Genomic DNA, 24,914 nt, shown 5'->3' with positions numbered 1-24,914 from the left:
AAAATTATTTAAAAAATAATTAATTAGTAATATTTTTATTCAAAGTAATCAACAGGCATCCATTTTGAACATTCAAGAGCATCCCAGAGATTGTAATCTCGTTGTGTAATTTCTCGATTAGAACTTTCAATATCAAGTTTTGTATTATGTTCTGCGAAAAGAGGAAAAGAGATAAACATTCATTACTAAATTATTTATTGGTAACAATAACAGTACAAAATGTAATTTTTACAATTTTTTGACAGAAACAGTGAATTTAAAAATGTAACTGTCAGAAAATGGACATTCTGTAATTTTTTTTTAAATTTTGAAACACATCAGCAGATGTTACATTTTTTATTATTTTTATTCTGGATTGGACATACTATTGATGTAGCTTTATTTCAACCTGTGTTGAAATAGTGAGTGTTTTTAAAATACTCACCTAACAATAAAGTTGATTTCATATAAAGAGTTATTTTTAGGTTTTCATCATTCAAATTGTACTTTTAAATTTCTATTTATTAAAATGGAGGTGAATAATTAAAAGAAAATTACAATATTTACAATAAAGAATTCAATAATTCAGATTTTCTGGATATTAGCAAAGATAAGTATTACTTAATCATGAATTGGGCATCATATTTATGAATGCATTTATTAAATAGAGAATAAGAATTTATATACTTATAACAATAGTAACCATGTTGACAAACCTACTTGTGGTTCAATGTTATCCCACCAGGAATTAACAAAAAATTGGATTTCATGCAAGAGATTCTTATAAACATGTTGTCACAGAACTACCTCCAATAAAATTTATTTTTTATGTAATCAAATATTCTGACATTTTACATAAATAAACAAGGAAAGATGTTCAAAATCTTGCTTTTTCATATTGCCTTTAACTCTTGAAAAAAATATTTATTTGCTTATATTCTAACTTAATTCTTATGCGTACATTACATTTAAACATTTATTCTAAATAATTTAAACATTAGCTTGAAAAGTGATATATAATACTATTAACTTATGTTTATACTCAAAATTAGTTAGATCATCTGCAAGATTCAATCAATAACTAGGGCTGCCAGTACTTTACTACTGTCACTTCAAGGGTTAAAGGTCGATAATAATAATAATAAAAATTGACTAAACTAATAAGGTGAACAATCAATATGCTGAGTAAACAAATTATAATACAGTGCTGCATAACTTAATTTAGAAACTCATTCCCCAGAAAATCTATAGTATGGCTTCCATTATATCCACAGAATTCATTTTCACATTTCAGTAGGTTGTTGATATGGCAATCTCTTTAATTATTCAATTCTTGAATTTTTCATTAATGCTAAAAATTACTGAAAAAAATATTTATTTAAAATATTTACCTGTTCGTACAGTTAAGAATAAATGCACTTAAGCAGCTGGCCTAATTGCAGACAAACAATTTGCACTTCTTAATTAAATTCAACAATAATAGAATCAAAAAGTTTTCACTATGGTCACAGAAATTTCTCTTTTCATGATATAAACTGGTACAAGGCCCAAATTATCAATAATATATAATTATCCAGGAATTTGACTCCAATAATGTTTGAAGTTAGAATTTTTGTTTAACTTATGGCTTATGTTGATAGAGGGTTTTTCTTTCCAGCTACTTCTGGATTGACAAGCATCATTATAAAATCTTCTTTTTTTAAAATTTGCTGCCGACTTAAAACAAGTCTTATATTACATTTGAATATTTATCATTTTAACTTCTCTACTCATGAATTTTTCAGGTTCTCTTTTTTTCACATTTTTATGTCATGAAATATTCTGATTATTTATCCAAAAGTGCAGAAAATCCTACAGTAAATATCTGAATTGAAATAGATAAAATAAAATGAAATTTCTCCAACATTAAAAAATTCTAATATTTAAATTAAAACCACTTCACATGGAACACAACAGAGAGTTACTCTTAAAGTAATTTTTTTAAAACTGCTTGAAGTATTTCTTGAATTTCTATTGATTTCATTAATTCCAAAAATTTCTCTTATGTATTTTACCACTAGACCAACCTAGTATTGGTCTAATAGTAAAATCATTGAAATAGTAAAATCAGCTGATTTTCAATTTCAAAGCCAAAGGTTCTGAGGTTTAAATCCTAGTAAAGGTTTATATGGATTTAATTATCAGAGATAGTTGAGGTTTAATTAATCACACATCTCAGCAATGGTCAGCCTAAGTCTGTACCTAGACCTCATTTACATGTCATTCTTTCTCATTGGGTTGATTTTGTTTAGTAGTTGAACAGATTGCCAACATACATATTAGGAATTGAAAATAAAAATATATGTCATGATTTTTCACAGAATTATTTGCATGTTCAAGCTCATATTGTAAACATACTTTCCCACACCTTCTAATTCACTGATCTTGAACAACTAATGATGATGAAAATTTAAATGATAATAGTTTCTTTACTCTTAAACTGTAAGGAAAATCGAATGTATTACATTAAAATTAACTGTAACCATGCATACATTTATTATAAAAGAAAGAATGAAGGTGTAACTACTTCCAGGACATGCTGGAAAATCTTAGGAAATAAAATTATGTAAAGGAAAGATAAAGGGATAAAGTCCAATAGTTAAAAGCAATTAATCAACTAGTACACAGAAGCTAAATAATGCTTGTTGTAGTTTTTTTTTGATAAATCAAACTATACTGCTAGCATTTAATGGTCTTCACAATCAAAACTATTCTAATCTTGCAAATATAAAAATAATTTATGATTCTCTTGTCAAAAATGGACATAATTAGAAAAATTTCCCAGTTACTGCATGTAAATAAGTAGTGCCATACCTGAATTTAATAATCTGTATAGCTGGCAGAAAACATTACCTAAAATACAAATTACATACCAGAATAATTACCAATTAACTCAAGGTCATCTTCATGTGAACCAGTTAAATCAATAACTTGTGGAAATACTTCAGGTGGTAATTTACTGTTCAGTGTACCAAGGCAGTTCTCATCATATGATTGCCATGCCATATAGCTCTGCCAGTATGTTAATTCAGGACTTTTTTCACATCCTACTTTCAAATCTGAACCCTGTTTTGGATCACTGCTATAATCTTGACTAGAACTGTAACCACCTGATAAACTTGTACTAGAACAAAATAATTAAACAGAATATTAATTAGCAAATTAACACAAACATTTACTTATAATAAAATTAAATAAATCCAGAATAAGTTTATTAAATACTGACAGTGTCTATTAACTCTTAATATGTTAGTCTGTACATCAATACAGAATGGAAAACTTTAGCTACATCATTAATTCACACACTGCAAGCACTATAACAGCAAAACAATATTAAGTCACCAAGCAATCTAGAACTTTTATGAACTGTTCTTTATATACGAGTGCATGATAAATATAATATATATATATATATATATATATATATATATACATATATTACAATATCAGAGATCTTTGCTTTTAAAAACAGCCATAGTCAATAGTGTTGATTCTGAAATGTTTTTACTACATAATATGTATATTTACCAACATACAAACATATCTCTTTTCATTTTATGTTCTGTATTTGTTTCTTTAATGGTTTTCCAATACAAATTATTAGAATTAAAATTTACTTTTTTTTAACCTCTGGGATCACCATTAGGTATTACTTCTGAGGATGAATTGAATGAAAATTTTTGTAGTGTGTGAAAGCGCTATGCCTGATCAGGATTCAAACCCAGGACCCCAAGATGAAAGACTGAAATGCTACAACTTGCGTCACGGATACCGGCTAAAATCTACTTTACTATCATTAAAATTGCATGAATGAATGAATGTTTGAAAAATTTAGATATGAATGAATGTGAGGTTATGATAGCCAGCTATTACATTATATGAACGACAAATACCAGCTTATGCTCAAAGTGAAAAGAAAATAATTCTGATTGATTAAAAATTAAAATAACATTAAGTAGAATTAAAACATTAAGTACATTCAAATTATTAGTTAGAAAAAGTTTAATTTAGTTTGGATATCACAAGCATAATCACAAAACCACAGATTAAAGAATTAATATATTTACTGTTATTATATGTTAAGACAAGATTGGCCTTCACAGAGATGAGCAAAATGTAGCTTCTATTACAATTTTAATAAAGATCCCAAAATTAAAAAAAGTCATAAAATTTCCTAAAAATGACAATCTTAATAAAAAAAAAGATACCACATTGTATTTGTTCAATGAAAATTTAATTAAATTTATTAGTTTGCAAAATAACTTAGATGAACTAAATTTGTATAGGTATTAATAGAAAATAACATAATTTTCCACATATACCAAAATTTCTTGACAACTGTTGAGTGGATTAACATAATTTTTGTAAGGTACATATATGTGAAATAAAATTTTTATAACAAAGGTTTTTTTAAACAGTTCTGGAATGAAATCTCTAAATTTGCTAAATATGACAGAAAAGACAGTATAAAGAAAACGTTTTGAACATTAGAATAATTTGTGTATATTCTGCAGTTGAATTGTAGAAAAAAAAGTTCTATACATATTTCTTTCTGTGGTTGTAAAAAATCAATATAAATGAATAAGAGTGATAATAGGTATGGTAATTAATAATAGGTAAATATTGGTGGAAAAAGTTTAGAAAGCTCAATTTGACATACGGGTTGAGATGGATAGCTGGACTGGCGACGGCTATCTTCTTGTTGTATATAATCTCTTGCAGTACACTATCGTCCACAGTGTAATACAGCATTAGCACTACCAACACTGCCAGGTACTACTGTGCATTCATGTGTTTACACTTTGACAAATAATAATAATAAAAGATTTATTTAAAACAGACGCAGAACATTTTTTCTTCAACAAATGGTAAGCAACTTGTTCAACTTATATAGAAATAGTATTAATATTTGCATTATGTATCAGATAAAATCCTCTAAAGCAGATGAATTAGTTGGTCCTTGTTGGATTGGAGCTAAAATTAAGCATTTATTCAGAGGTACAATGAGAATGTTTTAATCAAAATAGTCTGAAAAGAAAATACGCCATTTTGTAAATCATGTTACACTATCCACCAAATTATAATGATATTTTGAGTTCTGATTTCATTGTAAAATTTAAACATTGCATTTTGTTTTTGAAAAACAAGCATCTTCTCTATATTCTGAATACATGCCTGCGTTTCCATATCAACAGAGTTCAGCTTATGGTAAACAATATTTCATTATCAAACCTTATTAAGCATGTTCCACAAATCTGAGATAACGAAGAACTTAGTCTCACGTATTTTTCTAACAATGGCAATAAAATTTCGGAGAAATGGTTCAATATAGTAACTAGGAAAATCTTTTTTGTCTCTACAAATCCTGCTGAATATTCGCTGTTGCGTGAGTAAATGCCCTTAATTGTTTTTCCTCCAACTAAGCAGACTATCATCCTGGTCTCCTAATCACTGCCAGGTTTTCTTATGAGTTGACACAAACTTCCTGAATGTAACAACTCCAATAAACTGTAGTACCACATCAATTTCTAAGTTATATTAACAAAACAATACAGCTGTTTAATTATGACTCCATCATAGATTAATTTCACAAACCTTGAAACACATATTCGAATGTTAAAGAACCATTATTTTATCTTTTGATCGAACGCTGTGAGTTTTATTCATATCGTATACCATCAAATTTTATTAACACATTACTACTTCATATCTTCACAGTCACTACACTTCTACTTCATAATATCACCACCATAATTTCCTTATGATATGAATGAGCTCCCGTCATTAAAACACACAGAGATCAATCAAAATTAAATGCAGCCATAGTAACCCAACCAACCAACATAAAAACAAGAATGAATAGTACATACTCTAAGAAATATACAAATAACAACAGTATTTTCTACTCTTCTGTAGCACATAGTTATCTAATTAAACTCTTTATCTATTGAATATGAATATTCTTATCTTTTAAATGCAATATACAAAGTAAAAACAAATTCAAGCCCATTAAATCTATAGACAGATACAAATCATAGATAAGTGTCAGACAGATACAAGTAGGAATATTATAACCTCAAAATACTTCAAGCACCATCTTGCTATGACAGAAAAAGATAACTATGAAATGACATTAATTCTTACTTTAATCACTAAAAATATGTACCAGGCTGCCAGTTTATATTGAAAAATTGTAATATCTTAGTTTTTCTGGAAGATTATGGGTTTGAATCCTGGTCAGGCTTGGCATTTTTCACCTATGCTAAATAATTTCCACAATATATTCTCATTTCCAAGCTTCTTAAAGCTTATGTGCCTATATTATCTTATGTTATTACAACTAGTGGACCAATTTGTTCAAAAATTGAACCAAGCAACTGCTACAAGGGTACAGCAGGTAGATCCTAACCAAGAGTTCCTGATGAGGTTTCAAATAATAAACTAAAAGATAAACATTTTAATTAGTCTGACTTATCACAAAATGGCTATTAGCTGGTCCAGGCTTATTTACTTTTTTCATACAATCCACCGAAAGGAGTGAATTACAATCTTAATTTAAAAAAAATTATTTAAGCCTAAAATTTTGATAATATAGCCATAAATCTCCATGCAAGGTGAACTGTGTTTTGACTATCACTGTGTATGGTACTTTTTCTTTCATCAATCAAGATTTGAATAATAAATGCAGCATTTGGAATAATTTCTCCTGCATTATAATGTAATTCATTTCTAATTTTCATTAAATTAAAAAAAAAAGATTATTAAGATTTTCATTTTTGTTGTTGCTGTTAAGACCTTAATATAGATTTTGCAGTTTAAAGCATAAAAAAATTGAAAAAAAAATTAAATGCCTGCACTTACTTATTGTGAAAAGACGACTCAATTTCAACTATTTTCTGAATTTTTTATTTACTTTATTTGAATTAAGAGTAGTTTTTCAATAAAATTATTTTCTGATTTAGAAAAGTATGTCAAAAAAATATTATTTTTCTGATATAACTAAATTTTTAGGCTGTTACTACACTTTCTCAACATAAAATACTTCCTAATATTTTTTTGGTAATCTTTTCCGTATTTACCCAGTTTTTTTTTGTAATTATAATTATATATAAAATTCATAAAACATAAAAAAAATAAAATAGTGGGCATTCAAACAAAAACAAGATTTACTGAATATTAAAATAATGAAATTTTTATCAGATAAAAAGTAATTAATGAAACAAAACATTTTTATAGATAATTACAATAGTGGTCTTAAGTATGACTGCATCCTTTAAAACCTGATGGCATTACAAAACTGAAATATCTCAATTCATAGCATGAAATTTAAGTGTAAAATAATGTAAAATGCCAACAGCCAAAGCCAAACATTCAACAATGCTGGTTCCTTATAGAATCATAGTTTGTTGGGTACTATTCATTATATGCTGTACACATTGTTTTTTGTAGCTAATAACCTTGCTAATTAATGCCACTTTGAAAAATATACATTATTAATTTGTGCATACTTCTTCAACAATAAAGACAAAAAGTAAGTTTCCAAATACACTACAAATATAAAATGCACAAGCAATTCCACTTTAGAAACTAATATGTTTTATGTGCTTTCTGTTTGAAAGGTCTATATTTATAATGAATATTACTACACATATTTAACAGAAAAATCACCTCTGTGGCATGTGGTAAGCATAGTTAATGCAGAGTAAACAAACATAATTTTATATTCTGTGTCAAGTGTATTTATTTTTTTATGGTATTTTTTTTTACAAAAAAAAATTATATTTCTACTGGATTTAACAGCGAAAAAACTCATTGCTAACTCATTTTCAAACGTAGGAACAATGTAACAAAACACTTGATTTGTCAAAGTAAAATGTCCCTCTTTGTTATACAAAGACTCATAATGATTATATGGATTTTATGATATAAAGTTTTAAACTATATATAAATAAATTGCATTTCTCAAATTTTTTAATAACAAATACCATATTTTAAAACCATCTATTTTACGTCTAAATAGTATATACTACCTGTTTGGTAATCTATGTGATTTTGGTGAAGCAAGACTGACTTTTAGAAGTTTTGAACCTAGACCTTTAAATCCATTCATATGAGTCAAGCAGTGCTTCTGCTCATCTTCCTGCCCAAATCGAATAAACCCAAAACCTTTACAAAAACCTGAGCTGTCTGTAATGACTGTAAAATGAAAGAGAATTAAAAATATATTACAGTATTCTTTTTTTTTTGAAATTAGTTCAAGAAAGCAACTATGAAAAGTTAGTAAAATTCTCAAAATTGTAGACATAACTTAACATCTAAATTGATTTTCAAAATGAAAGATGAACTAAAAATAAGGGTTTCAATACAATTGCCAAAAACATGTGAAGATACAGTTTGTTTTTTACCCTTTATGCCATGCAGATCCTTTACTATACCTGGCCCATTGCAATACAGGCTGTTTTCGACACTTAGCCACTTATTCTGCCACAAACATTTTAATACTTCAGAAAGCACCTAAAGTTGGAATCACATGGTCTGAGAAGCTCAACTAAGTCATCACAGGTCGGACAACGATCTGAGCGGTCCAGGGCAAACCTGTAAAGGTATGCCCTGTAACCCTTGTGTTCTGCCAAAAACTTGTGAGGCAATCAATTTGACTATGTTTCTTTTCGCACCAAGTACGAATGTCCCCCAATCAGATGGTGGGTCCACCGATCCTTCTGGCCTGTGTCCCACCGTTCCTGCCATACACACATCAGCTCCCTGGTATAGGCCTTAAGTTGTTCCTTTTTCTCTTGGGTTCTATCTCTGTCTTTTCTGGTGCTAGTTCCAATCCTACATCAGCTATCCAGGCACTAATAGCCCAATAGGAAGTCCAGATTTTGTCAGCAATATCCTTCTTAGTGCCTGCATCAACCATGAATGCAAGATTGTTGGCATATCCAAAAATGAAGACATCTTCTAGTAAGGGGATCGGTAGTACCCCATCATACGTGGCATTCCACAGGGTCGGTCCAAGGACCAATCCCTGCAGAACACTTCTCTCTAAAGTATTATTCTCAGATGAGTATATAAGCCTCCTATCCCTTGTATGACATCATCTTCATTAAATAGCTAAAGAACTGGAGGTTCACTAATATTGCGGTGTGAGAAACACAATTAAATGCGTGCCTCATATCTAATGCCACCATTGTGCACATCTTCTTTTCAGTAACGATCGTATGAGCCACATCAGTCACCTCTGTCACCAATCCAATGCTGACTTTCCTATTTGGAAGCCAAATTTCCTCGTTGAGAAGCCACCTGAGTCCTCAATTACTTGCATCAATCGCTGTATAATTTGCTCTATGACCTTTCCCATTACATCACTAGAGAGCGAAAAGAAGACGGAGGGCAGGAACAAGACCTTGTCTCTTCCAAAGCTCAGTGAACAGCCCCTCCTCCAAACAGGCATTATATGTTTCTAGGAAAACATCTACATGTGCTATAATTGTTAGCTTGACCACTAAATTTGGCAAGACATCAGGGCCTGGAGCCTTATCATGTGGTAGACGTTCCACTGCCAGGACAAGCTCCTCTTTAGTAAATGGCAAAGGGCTTTCTACCTTATCTGCATCCAAATATACCCCATCTCCATGGGGGAATAAACCATCACCTGTACCTCTCTGTTTGTACTTATTAGTGCAGAACTTTTTGAGCCTCCCAATGTATCCTCAGACATCTGGCCCTCAGACATTGTATCCGTACTTGCGTGATATCCTCAATTCACCAATAAACCGAAGGGCAACTGCTCCTGGAATTTCTTCAGGGGAGGAGATCGTATCATTGCAGGCCTCCACCAAACGGTGAAATTTTTCTTCTGCAGAGGTAATCTAAGTGACTTTATGGAAGTTAAGTCCCTCAGTGAATGCATGTGGGTCAATTCTCTCATGCTCCAGCCATGTATCAGGGGTCAAGCAGGTTCACACTGGCTGCCGTCTTCCACGGTAATACATATCGCCTGATGGTCACTTCCAGTATAATCCTTCGATACCCGCCAGTCACTTATCCTTGCTGCAAGAGTGGAAGTGGCAAAGGTAACATCATCGGTCGATCTAAAGATGCCTCTCTGGAAGGTAAAGGTGTTCCCCTTGTTAATACACATTAAGTGCAGGGAAGCAGCCAGCTCAGTCAACAATCTACTCCTTGTGTTCATACTGGTGAAGCTCCATGTCATCGACCACGCATTAAAATTGCCCACAATCAATGTGGATCATCGCATAGCAATGTTACCAGCAAGTACAGCCAATACCCTCCTTAAACCGTTCAGTGCTCACATTAGGTGACACATAGCACCTACATACGTAGATTACAGCAATCCTGGATTACACTTTCAGCCAAAATTTCTTGGGCAAGTGCCAAGTGATTTAAATTTAATTAGACCAGTCTCATTTCCAGGTAGTTGAACACACGGTCTCCCCCAGTTTATTGTAGTTGCAAGACCCTTGGGGGACACAACGGTGCCCCTCAGTCTTACATGTCAGACACCTAGATCTCTTCTCACACTCAGCAGCCTGGTGGCCTTCTTTATTAGTTAAAACAGGTGCTTTCCCTGTTTAAACCACTACAATTTCTGGCAAGGTGCCCCAGTTTGAAGCACCTATAGAATTTTAAGGGGACCTCAATAGTATCCACCCAGCAAGATACTAGTCCTATCCGTCAGTGGCTAAAGCTGCAGGGAGCTGGCATGTGGCAATTTTAGTCTCCTCAAAGCCCCTACCTCATGGAGATGACTGCACCATCCACACTGGGTATCTCTATAATGCATCAAAGCCCCAGAGTACATCCTTGGAATCAATATCTTTCTCAAGATCACATATACATAATGTTGCCATCTTTGTTTTTGATGTGACATTACCGTCTTTGAGGGCAGATGACACTGCCCATTTAAAGGTGCCAGTCACGTCCTTTCCTTCTTTAACCGTATCTCCATGGCATTCCCCGTCTTGTGAATTGAAGGAATTTCTGTAGCACTAGACACTGCTACACAGTTTTGAGTATCCTCAGCAAATCTGCATATGAAGTGGTTGCGGCTGTCTTGAGCTTCCATGCAGTGGGAAATCTACCAGCAGGTGAAAGTAAATGATATGTCTCGCTGGTCCTTCTACCCTCGCATTCAAGGATTTTCCTCACGTAAGTGGCGGTGTTTACTCTATATACTTCAACCTGCATCATTCCAAGGCATCCAACACTTTCTCACTTTGTAACCACTTCGACGAGTTTCTGCACCAGTTCCTAGTCATTGTCTGAATCTGTGAACACAATGTGAAATTTTTTTTTCACCAGTACTGCTTCTCCCTTAACAAAAATAGATGGGTGGGGAACGGGATCAGAGGAGATCCCAAAGGGTTAATTTGGTTAAGGAGTCAGAAGAAAAAGGAATAGGAAGTATTCCCCTAGTTTATCTTGTATTAAGACTTAGAAAGACTCACTTCTGATGTCAATCTTCTGTTGAGAAAAACAACTCAGTAGCCTGTTAGTTCTTGTAAACCACTAAAACTATTGAATTAGTTTTACTGATAGTTTTATTGAATTAGTTCTTGTAATAGGATTATTACAAGAGTAAATAATGTTGAAATTACAAAACATAAACAACATTCTTTAGTGTCTCAAATTCCATTGTGTGTTTGGAAGTGTTTACTAAATAAATCAATAAATTTTACTTAATATTATATTTGCAAATTTTAAAATTAGTTAATGTTTTACATTATTTTCAAGCAATTTCACATAAAACAATAGAAGAATAATGCTCCATAGGAATTTATGTGAATGAAGAGTATCATAAAACAGTATATGGTACAGTGCCAAAAGAACTCATTAAACTTTGTGAATATAGTGCTGAAAACCAACAACTTATTTTTTACGTGTTATTCAGATGTCACTAATGTTTGTAAATATCATGAAAAATTTTTTTGTTAAAATTCAGTCACCTGTATGGACAGTTCTGTTGTGACCCTTTGAAAACTCATAAAAAAACAGTTAAGAAAAACTTAAGACAAAAAACATTAAAGCAAGGTCTTAAAGAACACATTTTTCCAATTTTAAATTTAGTTCCTGGAAAGTCTCTTTGTGTTAAACTGTTTCAAAAGTATTTTTTCAAAAATGTAAAAATTTTCAGAAGTGGTAGATAGTAGCCTTGAAAATGAAGATGTGTAGGTTCATTTTTTCCACCCAGCTGGAGCATGAATATCATTTCAAAAGTCTCAACAAGACAAAGTGTGGGTACTGATTGACAAAATTCTGAGAAAGTTGACATCACTTGAACTAAAAACATTGACAGCTTGTTCTTGCACAATTTCAAGAGAATTATCAGCAAAGATATCTCAGCTGTTGGTTAACCACAATAAATAATAAACTTTCATTGCTACAAAAACAGGCTATTATTTCATTGAAGAATTAAAATTAAAATTTTGCTACAATTTATTTTTTCTACGATAGTGTTTAAAAAATAAACATGAATTCTTGAAAACAATGTAGGCTACTCATGAAATCTGGTTACGTAAGTTTTACAAGCATTTTTGAATCAAAATTGTATAGGGTTACTGGTATTGGTTAAGTTAGCATTAAATTACGATCTATGATGAATAATTTAAAAAAAGAACTATTTTAAAAATAATGAAAACATCAACTTCAACAACATGGGGGCTAAATATAAAAATACGAAGTACAAAGACAAAAACCCCCTTGGAACACTTATTTAGCAAGTCAAAATGGTATCGCTTTTAACAGGTTTTTCATGATTTTGGAGAGGTTATAATAACTTTTTTATTAGTAAAATACACAAGAAACTTTTTTATTTGCTATAAACATCTACAAACACTCTGCAAGTTGTGCAAATTAGAGATTTTTATCACCAGCCCCATCAGAGAAGTTAAAATTTGTTTTTTTAAAAAAATCAGTTTTCAAAAATTTATAAAAATTTAGGGGTAAGCATATCACCGATGTTATTTATGGTAAAACTACTAACATATATCTACGTAAAAAAAAATAATTCAAACTATGTATGCCAACCCTGCCTCTTGAAAAAATTACCAAAAGTGAAATTTCACAGTTTTTCATGTTCAAGTTTATTGGTAATTTTCTCATAGAAAGAAGAGAGATAGGTAAATGAACCACTGGACTAATCTTTACCTTTAGAAGATATGATTAAATTGCTTTTTGTTTCATCCTTCCAAGACCAATTTTTTTTTGTTATGGTTTTTTTCTGTAAACCCTTACAATCACAAAAATACACGTGCACACCGTAACAAAAATGGCTGCCATAAGTAAACTGTTTAAAGAAAAAAAAGGAGAAAAGAAAAACAGCGTAGAGTAGAAGTTTGTAATATAGCTGAGGTTTATTATCTAGAAATAGATAAATGCAAATGGATAATTTTTTGACCAATAGCAGTATTTTCTTTTTATTATATTCTGTAACATAAAACCATGAATGAATGATTAGATGAACAAACAGGGTATAAAATACAATCTCAAAAAATCAGATTTTCTTTTATTTCCTCTAATAATATGGGGTTTCCAGATCTTTTATACAAGATTTTAATCTTATATGAGGTACAAACAAGTGAGAGAATTTAATAATTTACAAACCTTTGGCAGTTCGAATAGATTGATATCTTGATGCAAATGTTCTATATAGAGAATAATCATCAACATCTGCAGATAAATCACCAACCCATACCGAGTATTCCCGGTCGGATGGAGTCAATTTCCCTGTAGAATTTGTAGTGTTCAGTCTAAACCGCTGAGGCTGTAATAAAACATCCTAGACAAGAATGAAATAACTAATAAAATTTTCCTATGCAAAAGAAATGAACCTATTTTACATGCCAAGCAAGTTTTATCATTAGATTAACCTTCTGATATTTAATTAGTTCTTATATGCAGTTTAACAAATTAACTAAATTTAAGCAAAGATTAACAGCATAAATAAAGACTAACATAAGATAGAATAATCTGTACAGAATACTAAATATAAGCAATTAAAAGCAGAGTATTAAGCTTACAATAAATATCCTGGTAGAAAACCTTGGATATCAGAAGATATGTTGCAGCTGATGGGTGAACATAGAAAATATAAAAATGCTAGTTATGAAGAAAGTAAAAGGAACTATTTACAATTAAGAAATACTATAAACAGGAAGTGCAAACTAGCAAAATCATGGATTAAAGAAAAGTGTTCAGAAGTGGAAAGAGAAATGATCATTGGTAAAATAGACGGAGCACACAGGAAAGTTAGGGAAAATTTTGTGATACATAAATTAATAATGTGTTAAACAAAGATGGTAGACCGATTTATAATACCAAAGGAAAGGTTGATAGGTGGGTGGAGTATATCGAGGAGTTACACATAGGGAATGAATTAAACAATGGTGTTATAGATGAAGAAGAGGAAGTTGAAGAGGATGAAAGGGGAGAAACAATACTGAGATCTGAATTTAAGGGAGCATTAAAAGATTTGAATGGAAGAAGGCTCCTGGAATAGACGGAATATCTGCAGAATTAATGTGCAGTGCAGGTGAGGAAGTGATAGCTACATTATACAAACTGGTGTGTAATATTTACAAAAAATGAGAAGTTCCATCAGACTTCAAAAAGAGTCTTATAGTCATGATACCAAAGAAAGCAGGAGCAGATAAATGTGAAGAATACAGAAAAATTAGCTTAACAGTCATCCATCAAAAATCTTAACTAGAATTCTGTACAGAAAAATTCAGGAGAGTGGAAGAAGTGTTAGAAGACCAATTTGGTTTTAGTATAGGGACAAAGGAAGCAATATCAGCAATCATATTAATAGTAGAAGGAAATTTAAAAAAAGAAACCGACATACTTGGCATTTATAGACTTAGAAAAGGCATTTGATAACATAGACTGGAATAAAATGTTCAGCATTTTAAAAAATTTAGGGTTCAAGTATAGAGATAAAAGAACAATTACTAACATTTACAGGAACCAAACTGTAACATTAATAATCAAAGAACATAAGAAAGAAGCAGTAATAAAAATGGGAGTTTGACAAGGATGTTACCTATCACCGTTACTTTTTAATCTTTATATAGAATTAGCAATTAATGATGTTAAAGAACAATTTAGATCTGGAGTAACAGTGCAAGGTGAAAAGATAAAGATGTTACGATTTGCTGATGACATAGTAATTCTTGCCAATTAAAAATCATTTAGAAGAAACAATGAATGGCATAGATGAAGTCCTATGCAAGAACTACCGCATGAAAATAAACAAGAACAAAATGAAAGTAATGATATGTAGTAGAATAATGTAGATGGACCACTGAATATAAAAACTGGAAGAGAAAAGATTACGGAGGTAGAAGAATTTTGCTATTTGGGAAGTAGAATTACTACAGATGGATGAAGCAGGAGCAATATAAAATGCTGCATAGCACAGGCGAAACGAGCTTTCAGTCAAAAATTAATTTAAATGTTAGGAAAACTTTTTTGAAAGTATATGATTGGAGTGTAGCTTTGTAGGGAAGTGAAACTTGGACGATCGGAGTACCTGAGAAGAAAAGATTGAAGCTTTTGAAATGTGGTGCTACAGGAGAATGTTAAAAATCAGATGGATGGATAAAGCAACAAATGAAGAGGTGTTGCAGAAAATTGATGAAGAGAGAAGCATTTGGAAAAATATAGTTAAAAGAAGAGGCAGGCTTATAGGTCATATATTAAGGCATCCTGAAATAATCACTTTAATATTGGAGGGACATTTAGATTGGAAAAATTGTGCAGATAGGCAACGTTTGGAATATGTAAAATAAATTGTTAGGGATGTAGGTTGTAGGGGCTATACCGAAATGAAACAACTGCCCACCAGATAGGGAATCTTGGAGAGCTGCATCAAACCAGTCAAGTGAATGAAGACAAAAAAAATCACTCTCAAAGTTTATTTATTGTTATATAATAACATGACATCAACATACACAGTGTGATGACAATAATGTTTCCTTAACTGAATTATACAGGTATAATATCAATGCAGGTATAATGCTCTATCGCAAATCAATGATACTGATCTCACAAAATGAGGTTAACACAATTTTTTAACAAAATGTTAAGTAAAAATTTTCTATTTTATTTTTCATCATATTTTTAAGATGGAGAACTCTAAACACCTATAATATTTAAACTAACATTATTTAGCTATTTTGAGAGGTGGGTGTAAAAAGAAATTGTTATTTTTACATAATATGGTGGTTACTTTTATCCACTCTGAAGTTTGGTACATGTTTAATTCATGTCCTCATTCAAAGAGTATAATAAAGTCCCAATAACTGTAAAAATTTCTATTGTTTACACATTGTGAGATTATCCTCAGTGATATTGCTTGCCAATGTCTTAAACTTTGAAAAAAGAATGTTAAATTTATTTTTGAATTCAACTATAAAATTGTTAATTTTTCATTGGAATATGGCTCTACAGTTCCTCATTGTTATTTTTACCAGTACATTGAGATATTACAAAAAATATTTTTGTTTTACCAGCAGATTTTCTTCCCATTTGACACATAAGACACTTCTTTTGGTTTAATTTCTACATTTCTAATTGAAATAGTAATGTACAACAAAAGTTCTGATGAAGTTGCTACAAATTAAAAACTAGAGAATGATTTTTAAAAAATTTCTAAATTTATTAAGAAAACAAATGGGAGTTAACAAGGTAGTTTGCAATCAAGGCTATATTTATGTTTCTGTTGATTAACCACTTTTTTATAAGTAATTTTTATTGATAACAAAATTTATAAAAAAAGTTAATTATTATTTTGTTAACATCATGTTGTGAAATTATGATATCCCAATTTTAGCCCTTTAAAAAATAATATGACAATTTAGCATTAATTTGCATTATTTTTTTCAGGAAGTTATTAATGTTGGAAACTTTATATGTTTGTTAACAGTGTCACTAAATAATGTTCAGTAATATGATTTATTACCACTGCAATTATCTTGTTAATTGAGCGCTTCATAATGTTTTTTGGAGTTTTGAAAATTCATTAACAAAAAGCTATTTCACTCATAAGAATAAAACAAGTACTGTACGAAAGAGTACTTCAAATAGTTTTTTCCAAATATATTAGGCAGTTAGTAAACCATTTGCTCGCTAGGCAATGACAGTAGAGAAAATGGCTGCCACTGGAAGTGAGAAGTCGTTTTGTGTGTTAGAATTTCACTTGTCAAAGTCAGTAATTTCTGAACAATGTTGAAATTTCATAAGGAGCCACCAAGTGACAATTCAATTCGTGCATGGTATAAACAATTCAGTGAAACTGGTTGCTTGTGCAGGCGAAAATCTACTGGTCGTCCATCAATCTCATAAGTCAATGTCGAACGTGTGTTTGCAAGTTTTATTCACAGCCCGTCAAAATCAACTGCGACTGCAGGCAGAGAATTAGGAATTCCGAAAACAACAGTGTGGAGAGTTCTCCGTAAACGTTTATTATGCAAACCGTACCCTTCAATTAATCCGGCGTCTTTCTGATGGAGATAAAACACAGAGGCTCGATTTTTGTTTACATTTACAGGAAAAGATGTTGTTAGATGAAGGTTTTCTAAACAAGAAATTTTCAGTGATGAAGTACTTTCCATATTAGCGGCAAAGTAAACCATCATAACGTGCAAGTTTGGGGAACTGAAAACCCACACGCTTATGTGGAACACATTCGGGATTCTCCGAAAGTAAACATTTTTTGTGCAATTTCTCGTGAGGCAGTGTATGGGAAGTTCTTTTTTATGGAAACAACAGTAACTGGCATGATATACCTGCATATGTTACAATTATGGCTTATGCCTCAGCTACTCAATGACTTCATTTTTCAGATGGTTGTCCTACCCATTTTCATAACGAGGTTTGACAGTACCTTAACAGAACATTACCTTGGCGCTGGATAGGATCACATTGATCCTATGAAAAACAATTAAAAATTTATCAATAAATTTACAATAGTTTTATATTTACAAGAAAACTTTAATACTATTTGATCCAGTTCAAGAGAGTGAAAAAAACGTATAATTAAAAAAACGCAAAATTAAATCTTACCTTTTTGCCAACTGAGAATGTACACAATAATTTTACAAAATTAAAATATTAATGACTACATGCTTGCCCATCTTCTCCAAATGCCATGTAAAATATATATGAAACAAAAGCATTCTTAATATTATAATATGTGGAAACATGTGCATGTGGTCTATGCTTAGCAGCATATCAACAGTAATGTGGATGGTACCACAAATAAAAATAACATTATATTAATACATTATAATTACTTTATATTCAGTCAACATAAATAATACTATACTATTACATTATCACTATTATATGTTACTCTTAGGAATATTGCTATTATTACTAGTATTATTATTGCTGCTGCATGTAATTTTATTGTACATTTCTTTCGCTTAATACTTATCAGTGATAATCTATAATTATAAAACAATCTATTAAACAAACTAATAGCATTTATACATAATTTTGTAATATTCCTACTTAACCTTTAGGCTTAATAATATTTTTATACAATCACATGTGTCAAAACTGTAAATAATTTAAGTAATTTTTCATATAAATAGATAGCTTATTTTTTACTTTTTCAACAATTTTTCAAGTGATCGTTCGGTGTGAACTCTGAGTACAACTGTGCTCTTTAGGACTAAAGAGCATATATTTATTTGTGCTCTTCTTTGAAAATGTTAAATTATATCTGACACACTAGTTAACAATTAATGCCTACACATGATCAACTGCAGGAAGAATTGTTTTGCAATTGCAGGAACAATACAAATTTTTCTAATGAGGCTGAACACTATGCCCATACGGATTAGATTAGTGATTTCAGTGTTTCAGTTTTGAATCCTCTTAATTTCATTTTAAGGGACATGTCATAAGGAAAGATATACTTGGCACAAAAAAGATGTGGATTATCTCATGCAACACATCACAAAGGTGTGAATGCAGACTGATAGGGCTGCAGCGCTCATAGAATGAGTTCATGATTTTTCTTACCACACTGAACAATGCACTGACAATGAAGAATAGCATTTTGAACATGAATTGTAATATTAGCTGCAGGGCATGCCTATGGCAGACCTCCACAGCAAGGCTCTCCAGGCAGGTTGCCCTGGTGGGCAGCATCTTAGAATGGGATTATTAGGTATCCAAAATTGATTAACTCTTGTGTAAAAATGTTTTTTTTTTTTTTTTTGAATGATGAAATTAATCAAGGAAAAGCAAAAAAAATCAGCAAATCTTACCAATTAAATTTGGCTTAGGCATGTTTTAAAGATTGCACACTCTTTAACATTTTCATCAAGAACCATAATACCCATATGCAAATTCATTCACTAAGAAAGTTGGAAGCTTAAATATAAATAAAATTAATTTATTATTTATACATTATATTCAATTTATGAAACAAATTATCATAATATGAAACTAACCTTCCTTGACACAATAACAAAAGAGAAGTTGGCTTCAAAATCAATAAATTGGTAGGGAAGATTCAAAATTCTTCTAATTTTTATCATTGCTTACCATTTGATTTGATCCACGTGTTTTGATTATATGTATGTTTAATTTAACTACAAGGCCAAAAAAAATCATATTAATGATTCTAAATTGATAATCGATAATGTTTTCAGTATAGATTTATTTTTATCGAAGATAGTTGTGTTTTAAGATCAGCTACGATACTGAATGAATGAATTATGTTAGTAAAATCTATTTTATAATTATTATCACTGTTCTTATTTATTGTTTATAAACATTTAAGAAAAAAATCTATGATTTTTTTTTACGGGTGGTATGTCTGATCATGTAAGCATGTTCTCAGGTAAGGGGAACAGATACACAGACAGACACACATACAAATACTTGTTTACAGAATTAAGTGTTTGTGTTATGTATGTATAAACACATACTTATTTGTTTATATATTTTTTAATATACACACATGCACGCACACAATTATTTAATTGATATCCATAAACAAAGCCACAAATTTACTTTTAGGCAATTGTCAGAAAGGAAAGTAGTGTTAGGGAAGATAGACATAACAGAAAAATAAGAAAGCATTTCACACAAACTAAAATGAAAGGTATTACTTTTAGAAGTATACAGAATGATTCCAAATTGTACAGCAATATCACTGGAGATGATTCTATTGCCAAAAGTAAGAAAAAAAGTTCATATAAACATAGGTCAGAAAACGGTTCGTTAGCAACATTTAGCCCTACTTTTTGCTCTATCTGTGAAATTAAATTGTAAGAAGATTCTTGGGATACAAATTGAGGGGTAAATTTGATGCTTCCTTATGGTTTTTATCTAAGAAATTAAATAAAAGTGGTTCTAGACCTCTATTTTTTTTATGGAGAGATTATATAAAACTCTTAGATTTCAATAAAAGTATAATAATAACAATCCAAAATGAGTAAGCAGAGAGAAGTGTGAGAACTACCACATCACATACCATCAATTCATCGATCTCTTATCTCATACATCCAAAATTGCAACAAGGAAAATTTATGGACAAGTAGAGCATGAGATGGAAGGTGTAATATATGTGTCTGAATAGAAAATAATTGAAATTTTAGTTCAAAATCAACTGAATTAAAAAAAATTAGATAATCTAAAAATGCCATTTAACTTTCTATATTAAATAAATATTGAGAGAGCAAAAATATTATACACTGGAAGCTGGGAACTTTGTTACTAATTCTGCTGGTGAATATGACACATCAAAAGTTTTAAAAATAATATTAAATACAATGTATCAACAATGAAGAAAGACATTAAAAAAAGCAATTAAAGGAAAGATAACATTTAGAAAAGAGATTTTCAAGTAAAATATCAGTCACAATTAAAAAAAAATATATATATATATACCTTAATATATTAGTTATATTAAAAATGAAGAGATTTAAGATAAATTGAGGGAAAAAATGTGGAAAATTGATACTACAAACGTATGAACTATACTAAAACATCTAGTTAGTTTAATAACAAAGAGAAGAAAATAAGATTAACAATGTAGGGGATATAAAGGAAAAAACAGAACAAAAAACTAAAATTACATTTTCAGTTGACTTATTAGATATTTCAGATTTATTTCCCTACCAGCATTAAGTAACTAACAGTAGTACAAAAATCCTTTAAAAATATTTTTAATACTTCACCCTGCATAAATATAAATTGACACTTACAGGTGTTGAATTAGGTATAATCTTTCCATTTAGTTTATGCATAACTGCTTTAGCTTCTTCTTCATTTGGAAAATGAATGAAAGCATAACCAGCAGGTTCACCAGTGTATCTGTTTCTCATAACTTTAATAGCAGCTGGCTTTTCACTCATTTTATGAAATGCACTCATAATAAAATTTTCTGTCATGTAATGTTCTAACTGGAAAACAAAATTAACAAAATTAGTATTCAAAGAAAATGATTTATGTATTATCTAACTTCTTAAATTTATTTGTAAAAACTTAGTTGTTTATTTGTAAATACACATAAAAAAGTTAAAAAATAAATAAATTAAACAAAATTTTTTTTAAATAACTTTTCAAATAGATAGCTCATTTCTTACTTTTATAGCAATTTTAAACTGTTCCCTTTTTTTTGTCCTTTATAACTGTTCAGACAAAAAAGGAAAAAATGAAATACTATGATTTAATACTAAATAAATAAAGGGTATAAGTAATAAGAACAAATGAAGAGTAAAATTAATAAATAAAGATTTCATTTTTACATGATTTTTAAGGTCAATATAACAAATTTCAACATAAAAATATTATTTTAAATTAAATACAGTAATTTTAATACAATTCAATAAGAAAACTTACCCCACCCATCCATAGCTGGCAAGTTGATGGCAAATTGTTTGTCATTTTTACCCTATTATTGTTAAAATTAATTGTATTAATAAAAGAACGTGCTCTCAGAATTAAAAAAGTATGTGCCAAAACTTTCAAAACCTGAAACTGTAAAATCCAATTTATAATGTTTTGTTACATAATCATTTTCATTATATATCACAAAGAAATTATCAGTGAAAAAAATTATTGAAATAAAAGTATAACACAAAAAGGTATATTTAAAAGTATAACACTTTTAAGGCATATGAGAACAAGTATATAATGCCTTAAAAGAAATTGTACAGATAAGCCAACACAAACATATGTGGTTTTTAAAACTTCAATGGAGGTTTTATGAGAGTGTTAAGTGGCGTGGTGGAAGTTCGATGTGTTTCTGTTGGCTTGTTACTAGCGTTCTGTTAATATATTTTTCCTGTTTGTAATTACTGTTCTCTATGTTCTGTTGCTGTTATTTCATTTGTTTTGTTTAATTTTCTGTTGTATTTAATGGACTAATCTTAATTAAAGTTTATTCTTGCATTGCTAAGGAAAGTTACCCGTAGCAATCGTAGGTTAAGGTTCAGATTTATTTATTTTTTCTTGTTTTTTTTTACTACTTTGTTGTTATTTGGGTTTAATTGCCCTTACATATTGTGTTGTGAATTCACACAATTTTGGTAGTTTTATATTCATTTCACATGAGAAACTATTTTATACTTCATCTGTAACAGCTGCTCAAATTTGTTTACATTCTCAACTTTAATAATTTTGTAACTGTGTCGGTTAACATTACTTAGACAATTACGTTTCTCCATGAGGACATTATTATTACATGTTTTGCAATTCAATATGTGTTAATGCATGGTATAAATTTATGAGAATTAGGAGAAGGCCCAGCTTTGTCTGATCAGTATTTCACACAAACTGAGCTTTTTTACAGCCACTTAACAGGAAATAGTCCTTGGACAGATCTATAAGCAGAAATGCCACAATGAAACCATATATGGTAACTTTAGAACATGAAAGGTATATATCCAACAATCACACAGAGAAAATATATATAATACCCAAATGAAGAAGAGAGCAAAGGCAAGGGAAAGGTGAATAATGAGAAAGGAATGATCTATACACACTAGGTGTTTGACCATCTAATCAAAGTATGAGGAAGCAGAATAATTATAAAGGTTAGCAGACAGTATGGTATTTCAGATAATATGATACAGCATACATAACAAATGATTTCAAAATTAGAAAGTACTATGCAAAAATATGGAATAAAAATTAATATTAGGGGAAAACTAAAGAAATAAGGATAGAAGAAAATTAGGCCATATAATATAGATATAAGTACAGCGTATAAGATAAGCAAATAGAATAGATATATCAGTGCTATGTTAACAAAAGTTAAAATGAAATAAAAACAAGAATAGCAGTGACTAAGAAAGCATTTAACAGAAAGAAAGAAATGTTATGTAGTAAGATGGGGTAGAAGTATCTAATGAAGTGATATGCTTGGAGCACACTTATATGAAAGTGAAACATGGGTAACATATAAAGAAAAATGGCTGGAAACATTTTGAATATTGATATTAAGGAGAATAGTAAACATTAAATAGCAAAGTGAAAAATTAATTATTAATTAGGAGAGTGAAAGAGAAAAGAAAATTAATCTTAACAATTCAAAATCTAAAAAAATTACACACAACTGTAAATCTAACTTTACATGGGAACACATCATTGAAAAGGGTTGATTACAAAAATGCAGAATCAGAATAAGTGGAAGAAAACCAGCAAAAATTATAAACAATCTAAAAGCAAGTAGTAAAAATACAAGCAAATGAGATGGATTAAGGTACATGGGACATGCTTCATGGCACTCTATAGTTATATGATAACTTTACTTTAAAATAAACAGCAAAATATTGTTCAATAAGGTGATAAATATGATGTTAGTGATTTAGTATAAATATTTTTGTAAAACATTTTATGATACGTTCAAAGCAATGGTATTGTCATTCAATAGATTTAATGTAATCAAGTATGAAAATATTAGTGACAAATATTACATATTATACAATTAGCGAAACCATAAAAAAAATCGAAGTAGGAAAATCAGGCCGGAGAAACATGCTTTCAAAAAGCGTCATTATAAATATTATTTTAGAAAGGGTCAAGCAATATTAATTCACAATTCTATAGATAATGGTATACCTCCAGGGAAACACTAATAAACTTGTGATTTACTTCAATAGTATACAAGTAATTTAAATATAAATTAATTAACTGGTAACTTAGATATATCAAAAAATATATATTTACATAACCTAAAACTCACACGGGTTGAACGATATAAACAAATGAAAACACGTTTGAAAATATTCTAATAACATCTTATATATAAAGAAAATTCAACTTGCAATACAACAAAAGAAAAATCATGGTAATGTATATTTATTTAAATAATACAGCTTACCGGTACCAAGTTGAAACGATCAACAAACACGTTAGCTGTTCACATCACACACCAACGATGGAAACGTTACATCCAGTATTTCGGTTAAAATAGTGACTTTTTTTAGTAATGAATCTACCCCCTAAACTCAATGCACGATAATCATTAATTATCAGACATATTAGTGCTTCAATAATATTCTAATTTTCGTTATATTTGCTAACGGAGGTCGTGATCAAAATAAACTCTGAAGTAAATGTTTTCCTGGCTAAAAATCCAACATTAGCAATTTTCGCAAAAAAAAATATTTAAAAAAAATAGAACATTTTAAATTACCGATGTATCATTAAATCCTTCAATTTCAAAATATTGAATTTATCCAAAGGAACATTCGGGCTAATTAGAAGTACATTAAGTGGTGTTACTGGTAGCACTGTTGTAATAGCGCCAATCTTAAAATACATTAAGTATGCAATGGAATATACATTGATCCAAGTTGTTTAGTTTGCTTAGTATGATTTACTTGTCAAACTTTGTTTATAAATTT

At 30.2% G+C, this 24,914-nt stretch overlaps 1 protein-coding gene across 3 annotated transcripts; it reads right to left on the bottom strand.

Annotated features, from left to right (window-relative positions):
* Positions 1 to 24,595, bottom strand: Secp43 (tRNA Selenocysteine associated protein). Of its 3 annotated transcripts, none has more exons than XM_075360323.1 (7): positions 24,389 to 24,595; positions 21,904 to 22,041; positions 21,267 to 21,464; positions 13,645 to 13,819; positions 8,049 to 8,214; positions 2,904 to 3,142; positions 1 to 151 (listed from the first exon to the last, which is right to left on the bottom strand). In XM_075360323.1, the coding sequence occupies exons 2-7, from the start codon at positions 21,946 to 21,948 to the stop codon at positions 36 to 38; spliced, it is 939 nt and encodes a 312-aa protein (XP_075216438.1). In that variant the 5' UTR covers positions 21,949 to 22,041; positions 24,389 to 24,595; the 3' UTR covers positions 1 to 35. The 3 variants fall into 3 exon arrangements, with proteins under 3 accessions (XP_075216438.1, XP_075216441.1, XP_075216440.1); XM_075360326.1 differs by having other exon boundaries at positions 13,645 to 13,804; positions 24,389 to 24,591; XM_075360325.1 differs by having other exon boundaries at positions 24,251 to 24,390.
* Positions 24,596 to 24,914: the final 319 nt, after the last annotated feature.

The sequence above is a fragment of the Lycorma delicatula genome, chromosome 3 (genome assembly GCF_047948215.1).
Source record: "Lycorma delicatula isolate Av1 chromosome 3, ASM4794821v1, whole genome shotgun sequence".
Classification (NCBI taxonomy): Eukaryota; Metazoa; Arthropoda; class Insecta; order Hemiptera; family Fulgoridae; genus Lycorma; species Lycorma delicatula.
This window is presented reverse-complemented; position numbering and strand designations above follow the sequence as displayed.